Source organism: Alexandromys fortis, unplaced genomic scaffold (genome assembly GCF_014885135.2).
Source record: "Alexandromys fortis isolate MF-2015 unplaced genomic scaffold, M_Fortis_MF-2015_v1.1 scaffold_215, whole genome shotgun sequence".
Taxonomy (NCBI): Eukaryota; Metazoa; Chordata; class Mammalia; order Rodentia; family Cricetidae; genus Alexandromys; species Alexandromys fortis.
Window position 1 is genome coordinate 1,138,212 of NW_026068086.1, and position 16,235 is coordinate 1,154,446.

A 16,235-nucleotide genomic window follows, 5' to 3' on the forward strand; every position below is an offset into this window, starting at 1 on the left:
ATAGCTCCAAGCATTTTTTAATAAGGAATATTCAACCTGCATCACATACAAATGATAACAATGAACATGAGGCCAGGTAAAGGATTTTTATGCAAATAGATGACTTGGAGAGAGATTGCTTTTATGAAGTTATAAAAGGAAAGGAAAGAGATGTGGAAATTGTAAAAGAAAGGGGAAAACCAGAAATTCATTCCAGAAGAGAAGAAAACTGAAAGAACTTCTAAAAACAGATAAGCAATAAATAGTATGTGGTAGCTGGTATCACAACTTGACAGAGACAGAAACCCTAGAGACAAGTCTCTGGCCATGACTGTGAGGGAGTTTCTAAATTAGGTTCATTGAGGTTGGAGACCCACCCTAATGTAGGTGCCACCATACAATGGACTGGTGGCCTAGACTGAACAAAATGGAGAGTGTGGGTTAGCACCAGTGTTGAGCTCTCTCTCTCTCTCTCTCTCTCTCTCTCTCTCTCTCTCTCTCTCTCACACACACACACACACACACACACACAAAACTTCTTCTCTTAAGCTGTCTCTGTCAGACACTTTGTCACCAGGATTGACAACAGTAATTAATACATATTCTAAACAACAGAACCTTCAGCAATGTGTCACCTAACACACTGTCCCCTCACGAGTATTTGGTGGCTTCCTTGTGCCTCCCTGTCATCTTCTCAGTTGCCCCTCTCCAGCTTACATACAGTGACCTCAACCTCACCAGAATGGCTATGAGAACCTCCCCAAGTAAGACCTCACAGTGAGGAGAGGGAGGCACTAAAAAATTGTTCCTGATGTCTAAGCTTAAGGAGGAGAAGGAGGAAGAACTTGAAGGAGCTGTTGCTGTTTCTTTAATACACAGACTGGGAATATACATTGATGGTAACATACTGTGGGACAATGGTCTTGTACTCTGTAAAGATTTGTCACTTGTATTGGTTTAATAAAACACTGATTGGTCAGTAGCCCGGCAGGAAGCATAGGTGGGGTGACCAGAATGGGAGACTTCTGGAAAGAAGAAAGGCTCAGTCTGCAGTCGTCACCCAGATACAGAGAAAGCAAAATGAGAATGCCTCACTGATAAAGGTATGTTGTGGCTAACACAGACAAGAATTATGGGTTAATGTAAGATGTAAAAGTTAGTTAATAAGAATCCTAAGCTAATAGGCCAACTACTTTATAATTAATGTAGGCCTCTATGTGTTACATTAGAACTGCATGGAAAAGAACAGGACAGAAACCTCTGTCAACAAATGGTGCCAATATGGACAACTATATCCGCATAAAAACTGAGAGAACTTGGGAAATAATTCACAAACAAACAGAGTTAAGCACAGCTTATTGATAGCAATATTTTCTCAGATGGGCTCTGTTTGCAGAGAGAGGCTTCCTGACTCAGCTTTAGCTGCAAAAATCTTGCAGCTCTTTTAAATACCACACCATAAAACACTTAAATGGTGTTTATGAACTATTGACAGCATGCTTCTTGGTGGTGGCAGAGACCTTGAAACTCCATAGAGTTGTGGCAATAAACATGGTTCCTGCCAGTACCTCCACCATAAAGCTAGACTCTCAGAAAGCTAAGAATGGGATAAATCCAGTCATCAAAGCCACAGCTTTAATGCTACCCATATAGCTTAGCAAATTAAAGACTCATGTGGTCAGAAAAAGAGAAATATATAGTAAAGATAGATTCAGACAAAAAAAACTATAAATGGTTTACAGAGTGTTTAAAATTATGTAGGCTTGGAAAAGAAAAAGGATAACGTCTTTTAAAAAAAGAAAGACATTAGGTGGGTGTGGTGTCACACACCTTTAATCCCAATACTTGGGAGGCAGAGGCAGGCAGATCTCTGTGAGTTCAAGGACAGCCTGGTCTACAGAGTGAGTTCCAGGACAGCCAAACATACACAGAGAAACCCTGTTTCAAAAAACCAAAAATTAAAATTAAAACTAAAAGAAATTAGAGTCTAAAATAAAGCTACATAAAGATGGAAAATACACATTGAATCTGGATATTGTATATTATTTTGTTGTTTTTGAATTATTTGATGACTGAGGAAGGAAAAACAGCCGCTAAAAGACATTTGATTATAAATGCTGCTGGATTAATCCAACATATATAATTTGAAAATATGTTGACTTCAAATTTTAAATCAAAAGATATGTTACATTGGAGAAGAGGTTTAGTTTTTGTTTCCACAAGAAATGAGGGGCTGTGGATTCATTCTGGATTAAGAAAAATCAGGTTTCATCAAGAACAAGCCCCTGAAAAAAATCTCCAATAGGAGTGGATGATCCTATCATTTCATTTCTGAAATGATCCAACATTTCAGAGGACCTCTGTTGGAGTTTCCTCTGACTTCTACATTCAGAACAGTCTCAAGACTGTTGGCTGAGATGATCAAAGCTCACAGAATTTCCAGTCAGACCTTGACAATAATCCTAAATTTTCTTTAGGTGCCCCTAAGATTTTCAGCACCCCTAATTAGCAGGAAATAGCCTAGAAAACTATGCCAACATTGCCCCAAAATGGATTATGGATGTTTTTCTTTGTTTAGAGTGTTGGTTGCAAATTGTTATGGATAATGGTCTGGAAAAAAAAATCTATCTAAACAACGGAGATTAGATTTAGAGTTCTTGTGTTGAAAAGAAAAAGAAAGGGAAAGTGCTGTAGAACAATGGTCTTATACCCTGTAAAGATTTGTCACTTGTATTGGTTTAATAAAATGCTGATTGGCCAGTAGCCAGGCAGGAAGTATAGGCAGGGTGATAAGAATAGAAAAATTCTGGGAAGAGGAAAGGCTCAGCCTGCAGTTGTCACCCAGACACAGAGGAAGCAAGATGAGAATGCCTCACTGATAAAAGGCACCAAGCCACATGGCTAACACAGATAAGAATTATGGGTCAAAGTAAGATGTTAGAGTTAGTTAATAATAATTCTGATATAACAGGCCAATCAATTTATAATTAATGTAGACCTCTGTGTGTTACTTTGGAACTGCATGGCTGTAGGACTGGGCAGGACAGAAACCTCTGTCAACAGAAATACACTTGCCTGGCTTGTACACAGTCATAGGATCAGTACCCAGCACAGCTAAAGAAAAAGAGTCTGTCTTTAGCTCTTATCATCAAATGATAATTAGTAAAACTTCTGAAAAATTCTACCTTTCCTTGACAAATGGATTGACTTTTGGCTATCTGCTTAAAGAAACCGTTTGCCAAACCTGAGACACTGCTTGAGTTTTATGCCCACAGACAATTACCAGATCCCATTGGAGACATCTTACCTGTATTCTTCTAATGCCTCAAAATGCCACTCTGCCCATTTAAAACTCACTACACTATTTACAATGCAGTGTTACATGGAGATGAATAAACCAGTCTGAAGCCAGGTTACCTTGAAGTATCATTTGGCTCCAACCATCCTGCAGAGCTGGCATTTCCTCCCATCAGCTCAGCATGGCATGGATGTACACCATCTGGCTGTGAGCTCTTAGCAGGCTGCTTGCTCTTATTATTTTTCACCCAATGGAAATGAAATGGTGTGATGCAGCCTAGCACTCCAAGAAATATAGATACTGATCAGAAAAACAAAACCATCCCAGGACAGTTTGGAGTCATTCAGGGTTTGCTCTTCTAGAATGTTCTCTACAGTTCCATTCCTTCTCTATCATTTCTCCACCTCCTGTTCCTATCCAGAAATCAAAGCTTACTTACTGATCTGCTATTGAACAAGGGTTCATTTTCTTGAGCATAAAAAAGTACCTACATTCCTTTCATATTTTCACACACACATGATCAATTTCAAATAAAAAAATCTAGTAGTATTTTCTTTATGCATTAAATACTTACAATATTCTGTACAATGGGAGAAATTCCCTAGACTCTTAGAATTTATTCCTAACCATACATTTTTTTTGTCCAGAAAACATTTTATTTGACTCCAACATACTATCTTCAGTATCTTAAACAAAATAAAAAATTGCTTCAAAGTATAGTAGATATATTGTTTTGTTATCACCTAATTCCTATTTTGAACTGAACTGAACTCAAGCAGGACACAAAAACTGCACCAAAGTGGAATCAGCAGTGCATTTAGAAAGTAATGCAATCATTGTGTACAGGATTTTAAAAGAGCAGAATACACCTGTCTTGACTGTAAGGTTTCCTGGGCTGGCATCTACAGTGGTACACAGTAGTGATGTCATGCCAAAAGACGGGCCCAAAGAGTGCCATGGTGGTCTTGAAGATCCTGTTATTTTCAAGTTAGCGTTTGCCACAGTAGACAGAAACATCATGGAAAGGAGGGAACTCAGAGGGGAAGCAACAGGAACCCGAGTGACACAGGTCATAGAATGAAGAACTGGGGAGAGGACAGATGGGAAGGAGGGAGCCAGATTTATCGTGTCATAAAGAAAGGCCTGGAGGAGTCTCTGTGTGAGGACAAGAGCATTAATTAAGGAGGAAATGACGAGGAAGTAATGAAAAACCCTACCTGGGCTCTTCTAATTAGAGAGTATAAGGGCATAACCTGGCATTGGATGGATCTCTCCATAATCCAAAGAATGGAAGATTAGACAAGTAGGCTATATGTAGTTTCTTTATTTCTATAGTCTAAATATATGGGTGACACACACATATTTATTATATTATACACACATATTATATATAAAACGCATTATGTATCTGAAAGAAACAGATATTTCTCCTTCACAGAAAAAGTAAAGAAACCATTTAGTAAAGCAGTGTGACTTTTTGTCATATAAGGGCCTATATTACAGGAATGTTTTTTTTTCATCTTATCAAACTCGCAATGAACTTCTTACTGGAAATCAGCCTATATGGTATCTATGTGGTGAGGGGAGGCGGTTTTCCTGACAGAGTGAAGCAACATGTGGGAAGGACAAAGAGCCGTCACCTAGCAGGGCTCTAACCATTCTCTCTGGGAAGAGTCCACAGTCCACATCATCTGACACTTTAGCAACACATGAGGTCTTCTCCTGTCACAGCATCAAGAGCGAAGGCCAAAGGTCAACTAGCATCCTGATGAGTGACTCAGTGGAGAGTCAGACAGAGAATTCTTCATGGCTTTCCCCTGCATTTCTGTTCAGTGTCTTCTTCACTAGAGACAGCTGGACATCTTGGAGCTATTGTACAGTCACAGGCGTGGGCCATCAGTTACTTGGAGTCCGTGACCAGTGACATGTTTAAATGCTACTCTGCAAAGAAATCAATGCGTTTTAAATTCCATAGTGCTCTTTGAAAACTTCCCCCTTCCACTGAGACTATGTCCATCATTTATACCCGCTGGTGAATTATTCTCTCCGACCCTCAGAGGTTAGCTTGACCAAGTCAACATGGACCCATCACACTAATGGCTGGACCTCTTGTTTTCTAAAACTGACATTAAGTGATGTTCTTGGAGCCCAGTCATTTTCAAGAAGCCTTCCCCACAGCATTCCTGAGGAGATGGACCAACTGCACCATCGAGCTTGTGGTTTGCAGGCTGCGACTTAGAATCCCTGCCCACGGACAGACATTGACCTCGTAGCACTCCGTCTCATTACTGTAAATCGATGAAACAAGCCGTAAGTCACTCCTGGCAAGCAATCCATTTAGATAAAACAAAAGAAGGATAAGCCTTGCAGCCAGGAATGATGGAGTATCATAAGCAGCTTGGGAAGGGAAGGCTTGGTGGGGAAATTTGTGACCATGTTTAAGTACCAAACGAATAGTCGTCTAAAGACGGTAACCAGATATGCTTCACAGAGGCAAGAGCACATCACCAAAACTCAGTAAGAGGGCAGCCAGAAGCTTCCCACCAATTCTCTTCTCTGCAGCAAATCATGACAGAAAGCCCCAACCTGCCAGTGTTCTGATCCGTTTGCACAGTTAGCGGGAGGGTCTTCCTTTGATACTGTGAACAGCTCAAAAATGCAGAATCTACAGCTTTCATATAAACTGTTAATGTTGGCAAGGATCCTTTTTGAGCACTGAATTAAAACCACTATTGATTGCTTAAACAAGTATTTATTGATTGACCACTAGGTACAAACACTAAATAAACTATGAATACAGAAATGCAGGCTGTTAAATGAGTGCACATTTTGCTGTCCGTGAAAACATGCCCAGACAGGCCAAACCTCCAACACAGCAGTAGCTGTATTTGCTAAATAGATGATATTTCAGTTTAAGCACAATAATACTGGGGAAATATTATGAAGGGAAACCAATGCTGCATTTGAGGGGGGATGTTTGTAAAAGTGACTTAAATCTTCTAAAACCATAAAATACACTTCCTCCAAGTTCCACTTCCTGTGACACCATCTCACAGATGGCTTCGGTGCCATATGACATCACTAAAGGGCAACAAAGTCTAAAACCTAAATCAGAAAAGCTCTTAACCTGAGTCAGGATCAGATGGAACCTTAACTGATAGAAGATATAAAAGAAGATAGCTACATAGAACCCGTGCCGGATCTGTGTCGCATACGGTAAAAGAAAGTGTGTGTGAAAACTGCATTAATGAGGCCGATTAAATAACAACTCCTGAGCAGGACATGGCGGCAAACAGGCCTTTAATCCCCATACTGGGGAGGAAAAGGTAATCAGATTTCTGAGTTTGAAGCGAGTCTAGTCTACAAAGTGAGTTTCAGAGCAAATTCCAGGACAGCCAGGGCTATATGAAGAAACCTTGTCTGGAAAAACAAAAAAAGAAAAAAAAATCTTTAGATAGATAGATAGATAGATAGATAGATAGATAGATAGATAGATAGATAAAAGAATCCCCAGCCTTAGAAGTTCCTCTTTTAAATATTTTAAAACTATTAACATGGGTCCTTCCAACATTGAGTCTTCATAACGATTTTATTTATCCAGGTATAGATGAACTGCTAGGAGAGAACTGGATGGCTAGAATAATTTGATTAGGGCAATTCTGTCTCTAAATGCTGACCTAGATCATGGGAAACAGGACCTTCTAGGCAAATGTTTCAGGGTAATTTTTATGAGGTTTGACATCTTCTTGGGAAATATCTGCTGTTATTAGCACATATTGGTGACTGTCCCACTATACTGACTTTCACATAGAATATTTGGAGTTTGCCAATGCAGACATTAAAAGCACACACATAGATAAACCATTCTTTAAAGTTTACTTTTTTTTGGCTTATTTATAACTACACAACATTTGTCTTTAAGTTAAGAGTAGTTATTTGGTTCCAGGGTCCTTTTAGTTTGGATAAGCATGAGGCTGGTGTTACAAAAATTTCACTACCATCTGAGTGAAGTGGCGGTATGGATCATAGATATATTAAAAGTCCCTAAGACACTTTACAATTCCACAGTGATTAAAAAGAGCATGCCAAGGGTTCTGGTTTGTATGTGGAATGCAAGTGGGTGTTTATTTCGGTGATATCCCTTTGGAAACCAAGGACACTTCCAGTCAAATTTGGGTTGCATGGCCCATGGACAATCTCCTGCATATCTCATGAAACACGGAGTAGAAGATGACAGCAGACATGAGAATTAGAAGCATGCCTCTGTCCTTTACCATGACCCATTTTTTAAAGGAAAAAAGTCTCTTATTTATATAGAGCCTTTATATTATATATAATATGTATAATAATATATAATACATAGTTTATATATTTATATCCATTCAACAATTTCCTAGGGAAAAATGTAAATATATCTACTAACTGCTCAACAAAGTTATCATTTTTAAATTATTCTGGGGACTACAAATTGATATTAGCCCAGTAGTAAAGATCCAACAAGTTTTGGAAAGAGCAAAGATATCATATTCCGTTGGGAAGCCAATCATCATCTTCCCCTTCCTATACCAGGATGCAGCCTCAGGTTACCTTGAAATTTTTGTTGCTGTATTCATGTGTAATGAAATCATCATGAGGGTTGCTATTTTATATGTGTGTGACTCTTGTATGTTTTATGAGAATAAAATGTTGTCTTAGTTCAATAGTCTATCTCTGGGGCTTCATGCAACATCTGGAACACAGTGCCACTAAACATTCCTACAGAACAGAATTAATAGCAGTGGTAAGGACAACAGAGTAGAGCAGGAATAGACCTGACTTGGAATGAGAGAAGAGTGGCCAGGGCAAGCTAAGGGCCCTACAAAGGAGACAACAGAGAAATGTTTCTACTGAACTGAACTTTTTTTCAAAGTAATGTTCAGTGCCTTCATTTTAGGGTCATCACTAGAGCCTACTGGATGTAATGGTTTGCAAGACAAACCCAGCAAGTCACTAGGGCATAAAGGTTTCAAATGAGTAATGAGAGATTATCATGTAGCTTAGAAGGATCATAGAAAAACCTGAAACAGACAAGAAGCAGGAGAGTTGAGTGGTAGGTGTGAACATCTGGATGGGAGCCTGGGGTCCCAGAATAAAAGTTAGACTACTGTCATAAAAAAGACCCACATATAGCCACAGCAAATAGGTCCCCAAGTAGGACAAAATGCTATTCAGAGAAACACGAAGAAGAAAGACTGTGGAGTAAATCTCACATACCAATTATGTTCTTATATATGCTGGGGCAAAATAATTAAGTAAATAAATAAATAAAGGACATTGGAACTAAATTACAGAGTAACAGTTCCCACTTAGCCACACCAGAGCTGAGACACAAGTATGCAGAGTTTTAGGCTTGCCTTGGCTAGGTATTGGGTTCTAGGCCAACGTTGGTGAGACCAGCTCAAAATGAAAATCTTTTAAAAGGTTGAGGATATAACCCAGTAACAGAGCACTCACTTAGCATAAACAAGGTCTTAGTTTCAATCCTCAGTACTAAAGAAAGAAATTTTTAAAAAGATTATAGATTTTAAAATTCTAAAAATTTAGTATAAAACTGTGGCATGTTTATGAAAGAATGACTACTAACTGATTGCTTAGAATAAATAGCTATATAAACTAGAATTTTTCTGCTCAGATACCTTTTTGATTAAGGTAATATCATCTTTTATTTTTACAACATTCTGTTCTCATAAACATACACATGTTTGCTTAAACACTAAAAGAAAACACCCAATAGCCAAACATGCATATAATTAGTAATAATAATTCTGAATATACCCTGTGAATCGGGTAGGTCACATTGTTATTGCTGAGAATGAGAGAAAGATATGTCAAAATCCTCTGGAGAAGATCCACCAGACAGTAATACAATAGACAGTTATTCCTCTAAAAGTAGCATTTATCTTGAAATTTCTAAGAGAAAATAATTCAAGAGCTATACACCAAGAAATAAAACACAATTTTACCTTTTAAATTCAATAAGAAATAATGGTGAGAGTTCTAAGATTTCAGAAAACAAAATGTGAAATTTATCTTGACTTGTGAGCTGCATCAGCTTGGACAGAGACAAAAATTTCATTATAAAAACAATGTTAAAAAAATCAGGAAATATGATGTGGAATTCCCCTCTGCATGCCGTAAATTTGTTTTATTGCCATTAGTTAATAAAGAAGCTGCTTTTGTTCAGTGGCTTAACAGAGGAAAGCTAGGCCGGAAAACTAAACTGAATGCTAGGAGAAGGTGGAGTCAAGAGATGCCATGGAGCTGCCAGAAGAGAAAGCAGCCTCCTCCAACAGAAATACACTAAATTTTACAGTAGAACTGACACCAAGATTTATACTATGTCAAAGAATGCTGGGGGAAAGAGTAAGTTGATAGGAATTTTTGTATACTATACTATACTTTACCTCTGCTTACTATGTTTTTAGACTTTGGTCCATCCATTATTTACCTTTCAAACCCAGCTCCATTATCTTATTGATAAAATGTGGCTAAAGTTACCAGGTACCAAGGATTTATACCACATATTCTCCACTCTTGCGTTTATGAATGTGTATCACCAAATGAATTATTTATTTATTTATTTATTTATTTATTTATTTATTTATTTTATGTCTGTCTGTCCTAGGGGACTAATAGCATCCTGAGGAGACTGATTCTGTGCTATTTATCTTTATGTTTCTATATCTAGTCTAGCTGACTGGAAATCCCACTGCCTTTAAGAAGGTAATTTTCCCTCTCCACTTTATTTTCTGGGAAACAGCCGTGCAACATTTACTGTATGAACGTCCCATGAAGACAGGAGCTCTTTCACTCGAAAACTCCTGAGACCCAGGGTCCCATTTAACGCTGACTTGAATCTACATCAGTCTTTGAATCATTTCAACACACCACAAAATAAAAGTAGAGCAAAGAGTCTGCTATCTACATCCCCAAACACTAACCCCAACCAAAAAATGCAATGAACATCCTCACAATGTGTAGAGTATTGATCATTTCTGCTTCAAAAACTGAAACAAGGGTAAAAAAAAATATATAGCTTTTCCACTCATGCATATGTGGTCAATTAGACATGAATTTTAGGGACTCTGACAAATAAGTCCACTCATGGTCTACTAGCATAGACAGCCATGCAAAAAGACTGGAATTCCTTGGTCTAGGTGAACCAGGTCTCTCGAATTCTGATCTGCAGAACATTCTGTTCACCATCCCCCTAACTGTTCAGAATACATGTACTATCCTAGAACAGCTCTCAACATCTGGGACGGAGACAGAGGGAAACAGCTGTAAGTGTCCCACATCATAGGACTGTTTTACGGAATATATCGTGTTTGAGAGAGAACCAGACTGAAGACATACAAGGCAAACTATACTTTGCAATTATACTCTCAGACAAAGCCAGAGTGTTTTGACACTAAACACGGGATTCTGTCAGAGAGCGTGTGAGCACACAGGACAAATGTTTACTCTGTCAAATCTCAACTAAGTACCCTGAAAACGCACTTCTGAGCGACTCTCTTCCAGTAACCACATGCTATTTCTCTACACGCAGAGCTACTGTTTGTTAAAACTTAATTCCCATGCAGTTGTCTGCATCTAAAGAGTCAGTGAACATTCTCTGGAGATGAGCTGGCAAAACTGACTAAACAGTTGCCAGGGCTATTCCTGGAGACAATCTTCACTCTAAGGATTATTTGCCATGCATCATTTCTCTGGGGATGCCCGCACACACTTCAGTAAAACTCACTTGACCCAGAAGGCGCTCTGCCTGCCACGTCCTTTAACCTGTCATACAGAACTCATCAAACCGCACAATAATTACCTGCTGGTGCTTCTGTTTCATTTTCCAAATGGAGGAGCCTCGTGGGCTGAGACAGAGTCGTTCATCTTGGCATCCACAGAGCTTAACATGGTCCCTACTTACAAAACCACCATGTAGGAGGAGGATACAGACATGATAGACATGTTCCTTGCCTTCAGTGACGTCAAAGTGAGATCAATGTATATAACAACATAATATATATATTGTATAAAGCGATATACATATGTATATTGTTATACTATATGTATATATGCAATATATGTAACAATATAATACATAGTAGTAGGGGTGATGGATGGAAAATGTTTCCCCCACAGTCTGTCCTATTTAAGCTGAGACTTGAAGGATGACAGGAGAATAAGGGATAAGAATTTGCCTACTCTGGGTAAAAGCAAATCAAGAAGAAAGGCAGAGTAAAGCAAGGAACTGCAATTAGAAGGAGGTCTTGTCAAGAGACAAGCCTGGAGGCACCGGGAGGGGGTATCATGACTAGGCATTTAAATCTATATTAAAGGTCTTTGTGCCAAAGGAAGAACTGATTTACTGCTGAGCTTAAACAGAGAAATACCACACTGTAGACACCCCGGAGAACGGTTGCTGGGCTGGAGGGTGACAATACTGAAGGCAGACAGGCCAGCTGGGAAGCAGTTCAGGCAAACCAGGTTATGGGGGAAGAGAGAAAAGGTAATTGACACCGAGCGAGAAGAGAATCCAGGCTGCAAGACATTAAGGATGCTGAGGGAAATCCTAAGGCATGATGTTGTCTGTGAACATGGGAAACAAAAGGACCAAGGAAAACGAAAGACCACTTCCAGGTTGTGGAATGTCATGGTTAATCCTGACTGTCAACCTGAATGGATCAGAACGGCAGAAGCACACTGGTGGACTGGTATTTCAGGATTAAATAAGACTTGGGAAAGCCTGCCCTAAACATAAACTGTAGGGCCCTGGTCTGCCCTTATTCCTGGGGCGCATCTCGAGGACAATTTCTGGTCAACATGACTAAGCATTCAGCCCTTATTCCTATGGCGCATACAGTTTCTAGTCAGATGACTAGCGTTCTGCCCCGCCTGGTTAAGTTCCAGTATTTTCCCTGTATAATCCACCTGGTGGTTAGCTGCAGGGCATTCATTCCATTGTTAATATGGTAATTTCCCACCTGCCTGGGCAGGGGTCCTAGTGCTGCAGTTAGGTAGAAAAGGACTTTCCCAAGTCTGAATAAACGGCATTCGCTTGATCTCCTATCCAATGACCCTGGTCTCTTCGTGTCTTATGTTTAACCTCCAGGCCTTGCCCTACTCGCATTCGGTACAGTGGCACACTAGCTGTACCGAGGGTGTGACACCAAAACCGGGTGTTACAGTAAACAGCACCATCCCCCAGGCTGGGGGCTCAGATGATGAAAACAAGGAGCAGAAAAACATGTGCCCATAACTCCCCACTCCCTGCCCTTGTTCCTGACTCTCACGAACGGAAAAACTGTCGCACTGCTCTCGTCCATCATAAGGAACCGAGACCTCTAGCATCACAAGAAAGCTGAGTAATCTCCGCTTTTACGTTATTTCCCTCTGGTATTTGTCAGGCAGGGAGGCAACTGACCAACACATGGGTCCAGCAGAAAACGTGCCAGTTGCCAAAGTGAAGAGCACACTGGAATTTCCTTGTGGTAATGCATTAAGTTTTGAGTCTTTGGGGCTCTGAAATAAAGTAAACCATTAGAAAGCTGAACATTGGCATTTGGGTAGTGAGACAGTTCAAGATCAGACTCCAAATCCACAGAATGCTGGCCATCAAGAAAGCCGCGTGAAACAGAAAATGTAAAGTGGACACCAGCAAAAAGGACACGAAAAGGGAAACATGGCCCCGGCGATGCTGAGGACCACATGGCCAGCCCCTTTATATTGGGTCCCATGGTCTGAGTTGATGAGGATGATTGACCTTTCTCTTCCTCAAGGAATAGGTTCCACTGAGATACAACTCAGGATTGCTGGATTCAGAGTTCAGAGCGTTAACCATTACACCAAAGGAGCTGGTGGGACGGAGAGATGGCTCAGCAGCTGAAGGCTAGGCTCACACCAGAGGGCATGAACAGGGCACTAAAAAAGAGTCTGAGGGGCAGAAAGACCAGGAGAGGAGACAGGATGATGAAGGATGGGCAAGGAGATTGTCACAGGGACATTTCAACAACCTCAAATAAAAATAATGAGCATTTGTTCCAAGCGTGAGGGAGGGGCTATGAGCCTTGATCATGTGAGCAGGTTTAATGGGCCTTCAAGATAGGAGCCAATGTGGGAAGGGAATTGGAACTAAGAGTCTGAAGTCAGTGAGGAATGAGGAAAGATTATTCATTCCCAAAGCATGATGGGAAATGAAAAAGGTAGCAACCTTGGACAACTCCAGAATACGTTATCCCTTAAATAATGTTTTGAGTCATTTGAGTATGAATGGTTACATACTAGAGAGATTTTATTTAATGAAAAGTACACTTGACTGTAATTCAAAAACACTGTATTCCTTACTCAGACACCTTGACAATGTTTAGCCATTAGCTTTAAAATGTTTAAGCTCTACCGGCTAGCAATAGTAAATCAAAGATTTAGGAAAGGATATAAAGGCTACAATCCATTTGCTTTAGAGGGGTCATTTCTTTAGCATCAATGAAAGTGTATCACATACTTAAAATGTGCTCTGGTTTCTTCATTCAACTATACATGCCACAACTCAAGACATTCCGAATGCTCAATATACTCTATCATTCTGCCCACACACATCTGCTGCTTTTAAGGATATCCAAGATTCCATCTGGACAGGACATTCTGCATTCACACCTACCTCAAACCAACAACAGAAAAAAAACCCACACCTCCTCCACAAGGTGAAGAACACTTCCTCTCTTCGGCTTCAAAATAGTTTCTCTGTTAACAAGCTCTAAGTGTATGAGTCTACAGCAAGGTTTTGATTGCTGGGAAAAGGAAGGCACCTAAGGAGGAATGAGGTTACTGGAAAAAACAAGAGCTGCACAAAGAAAAACGTGGTGATGGAGGACTAAGCTACGTTGTTAGAAAGAACAGTATTGAAAAATATCTATGATCCCTAAGTTATAGGTTAAGGGTTTTTGTTATGCCAATTAATAGCTTAAACTCTCTACTTAAAATCTGGAAAGCTTAATCTAAAATTAAGTGGATACAGAAAAGGCTAAGAGTAATGAAAATAATCTCTATAAACAAAGTTGGAAGACTAACACTATGGGACCTCCTAGGCTGAGTTTACAGACAAAGTCAATAAAGAATGTGGCATCAGTGCAAGAATAGAAAAGTCGACCAGGGAAGCAGAGTTTGGACACTGACTTACAGCAAAGCTGCCAGAGACAAAGGATGATCATGGGAGAGCACAATAACCCTTGACTCCTTCCTCACACCATACACAAAAGCACCACTAGATGGACAGAAATAAACATAAAAATGACAAAACTTATGTAAGACGGCATTGGAAAATTCCCTTGTGATCTTGAATAAGATAAATACTACCTAAAAGGAAAAGAAAATCCCCACAGCAATGAGTTAGATTGATTCAGTTGATCCAGAGATAGCATAAATAGGGCTAGGAAGATGGCTCAGTTGGTAAAGTACCTGCTTTGCAAGTTTGGGGACCTGGGTTCCAACCCACAACTGCTATAAAAAGCCTGATGTGATAGCTCACACCTGGAATCCCAGTTCTGGGAGGATCAGGTCCATCTCTAGATGGCCTAAACTAAACAGCAATTCATAGGCCAAAGAAAGACTTTGCCTCAAAACCAAGATGGTGGCACCTGAGAAATGACACTGGAGATTAACCTCAGCCTACACATCCATGAACATACATGTGCGTGTGAGTGAGTACACCCACACACACAATAGCACACAGACAGGGGGTTAAGTCACAGATGTGGAGGAATAAATTACTGTATTTATCTGAAAAGGGTTCATATCCTTTACTTAGAAGTTACTGTGGGACAATAGTCTTGTACCCTGTAAAGATTTGTGATTTGTATTAAAAAAAAAAAAAAAACTGATTGGCCAGTAGCCAGGCAGGAAGTATAGGCAGGGAAACCAGAACAGGAGAATTCTGGGAAGAGGAAAAATTCAGTTTGCACTCGTCACCCAGACACAGAGGAAGCAAGATGAGAATGCCTCACTGATAAAAAGGCACCAAGCCAGATGGCTAACACAGACAAAAAATATGGGTTAATATATGATGTAAAAGTTAATAAGAAGCCTGAGCTAATAGGCCAACCAGTTTATAATTAATGTAGACCTCTGTATGTTTCTTTGGGACTAAACTGCTGCAGGACTTGGTGGGACAGAAACCTCAAGCAACAAGAAGTAGCTTTCTGCAAACCAGAAACTAAAAGGGAGGTCACTCAACTTTATCTTAATGGACAAATATTTCAATAGGCATTTCATAGAACAGGCTACTTGAGCAGCCCTGAAGCAAATAAAAATGTCTAACAATTTAAGTGATCAGAAAGATGCAAGTTAAAGTTATAATAAATTATTACTGAAGATTAATCATAATAACTGGAATGCTTTCAAATAAATTTTAAAAAGCCAATGCTACAAAGTATTACTGAAAATACAAAGTAACTGGAGCATCTAAACACTGCCATGGGGTATAGACATTGTTAGAGCAGCTTGGGGAAATCATTTGGCAGTATCTACTCAGCTAACTACACAGGTCTCTATCACTCACCAATGCTACTCCTATGGAGTAGTACCCATACATATGCAAACACACACACACACACACACACACACACACACACACACACTAAAAATCCCCAGAAGATACAGAATAGCTTCATGTTTGGCATGTTGATGAGGTGACGATGGCATCACTGTTGGGCTGTTCCTGTAAGATTTGAGTACTTCTCAGTATGTCTGTGAGACTTTGACATAAGCATATGAATAATGGAACACAATAATAAAAAGCCAATTATAAATCTTGGTCTTCCACATTAACACACCTTACAGATTTGGAGTTTAAATGGCATTTCTAGCAATAAGAATCTTAGAAAGTTGAATACATTTAAGTGGCCTACATATATATATGTGTATATATATG

At 39.6% G+C, this 16,235-nt stretch overlaps 1 protein-coding gene across 4 annotated transcripts in view; it reads right to left on the reverse strand.

The window, feature by feature from the left end:
• Aig1 (androgen induced 1) overlaps window positions 1–16,235 on the reverse strand; it is a 218,531-nt gene that overhangs the window by 180,421 nt on the left and 21,875 nt on the right. The window contains exons 5-6 of one of the 4 annotated variants that reach the window (XM_050122239.1): window positions 3,474–3,509; window positions 1,480–1,506 (exon numbers count right to left, since the gene is read on the reverse strand). The exons of the other annotated variants lie outside the window; for them this stretch is intronic. Coding sequence (XP_049978196.1) covers window positions 1,480–1,506; window positions 3,474–3,509 — 63 coding nt within the window. The remainder of the gene's footprint in view (window positions 1–1,479; window positions 1,507–3,473; window positions 3,510–16,235) is intronic. 4 annotated transcript variants of the gene reach the window in all.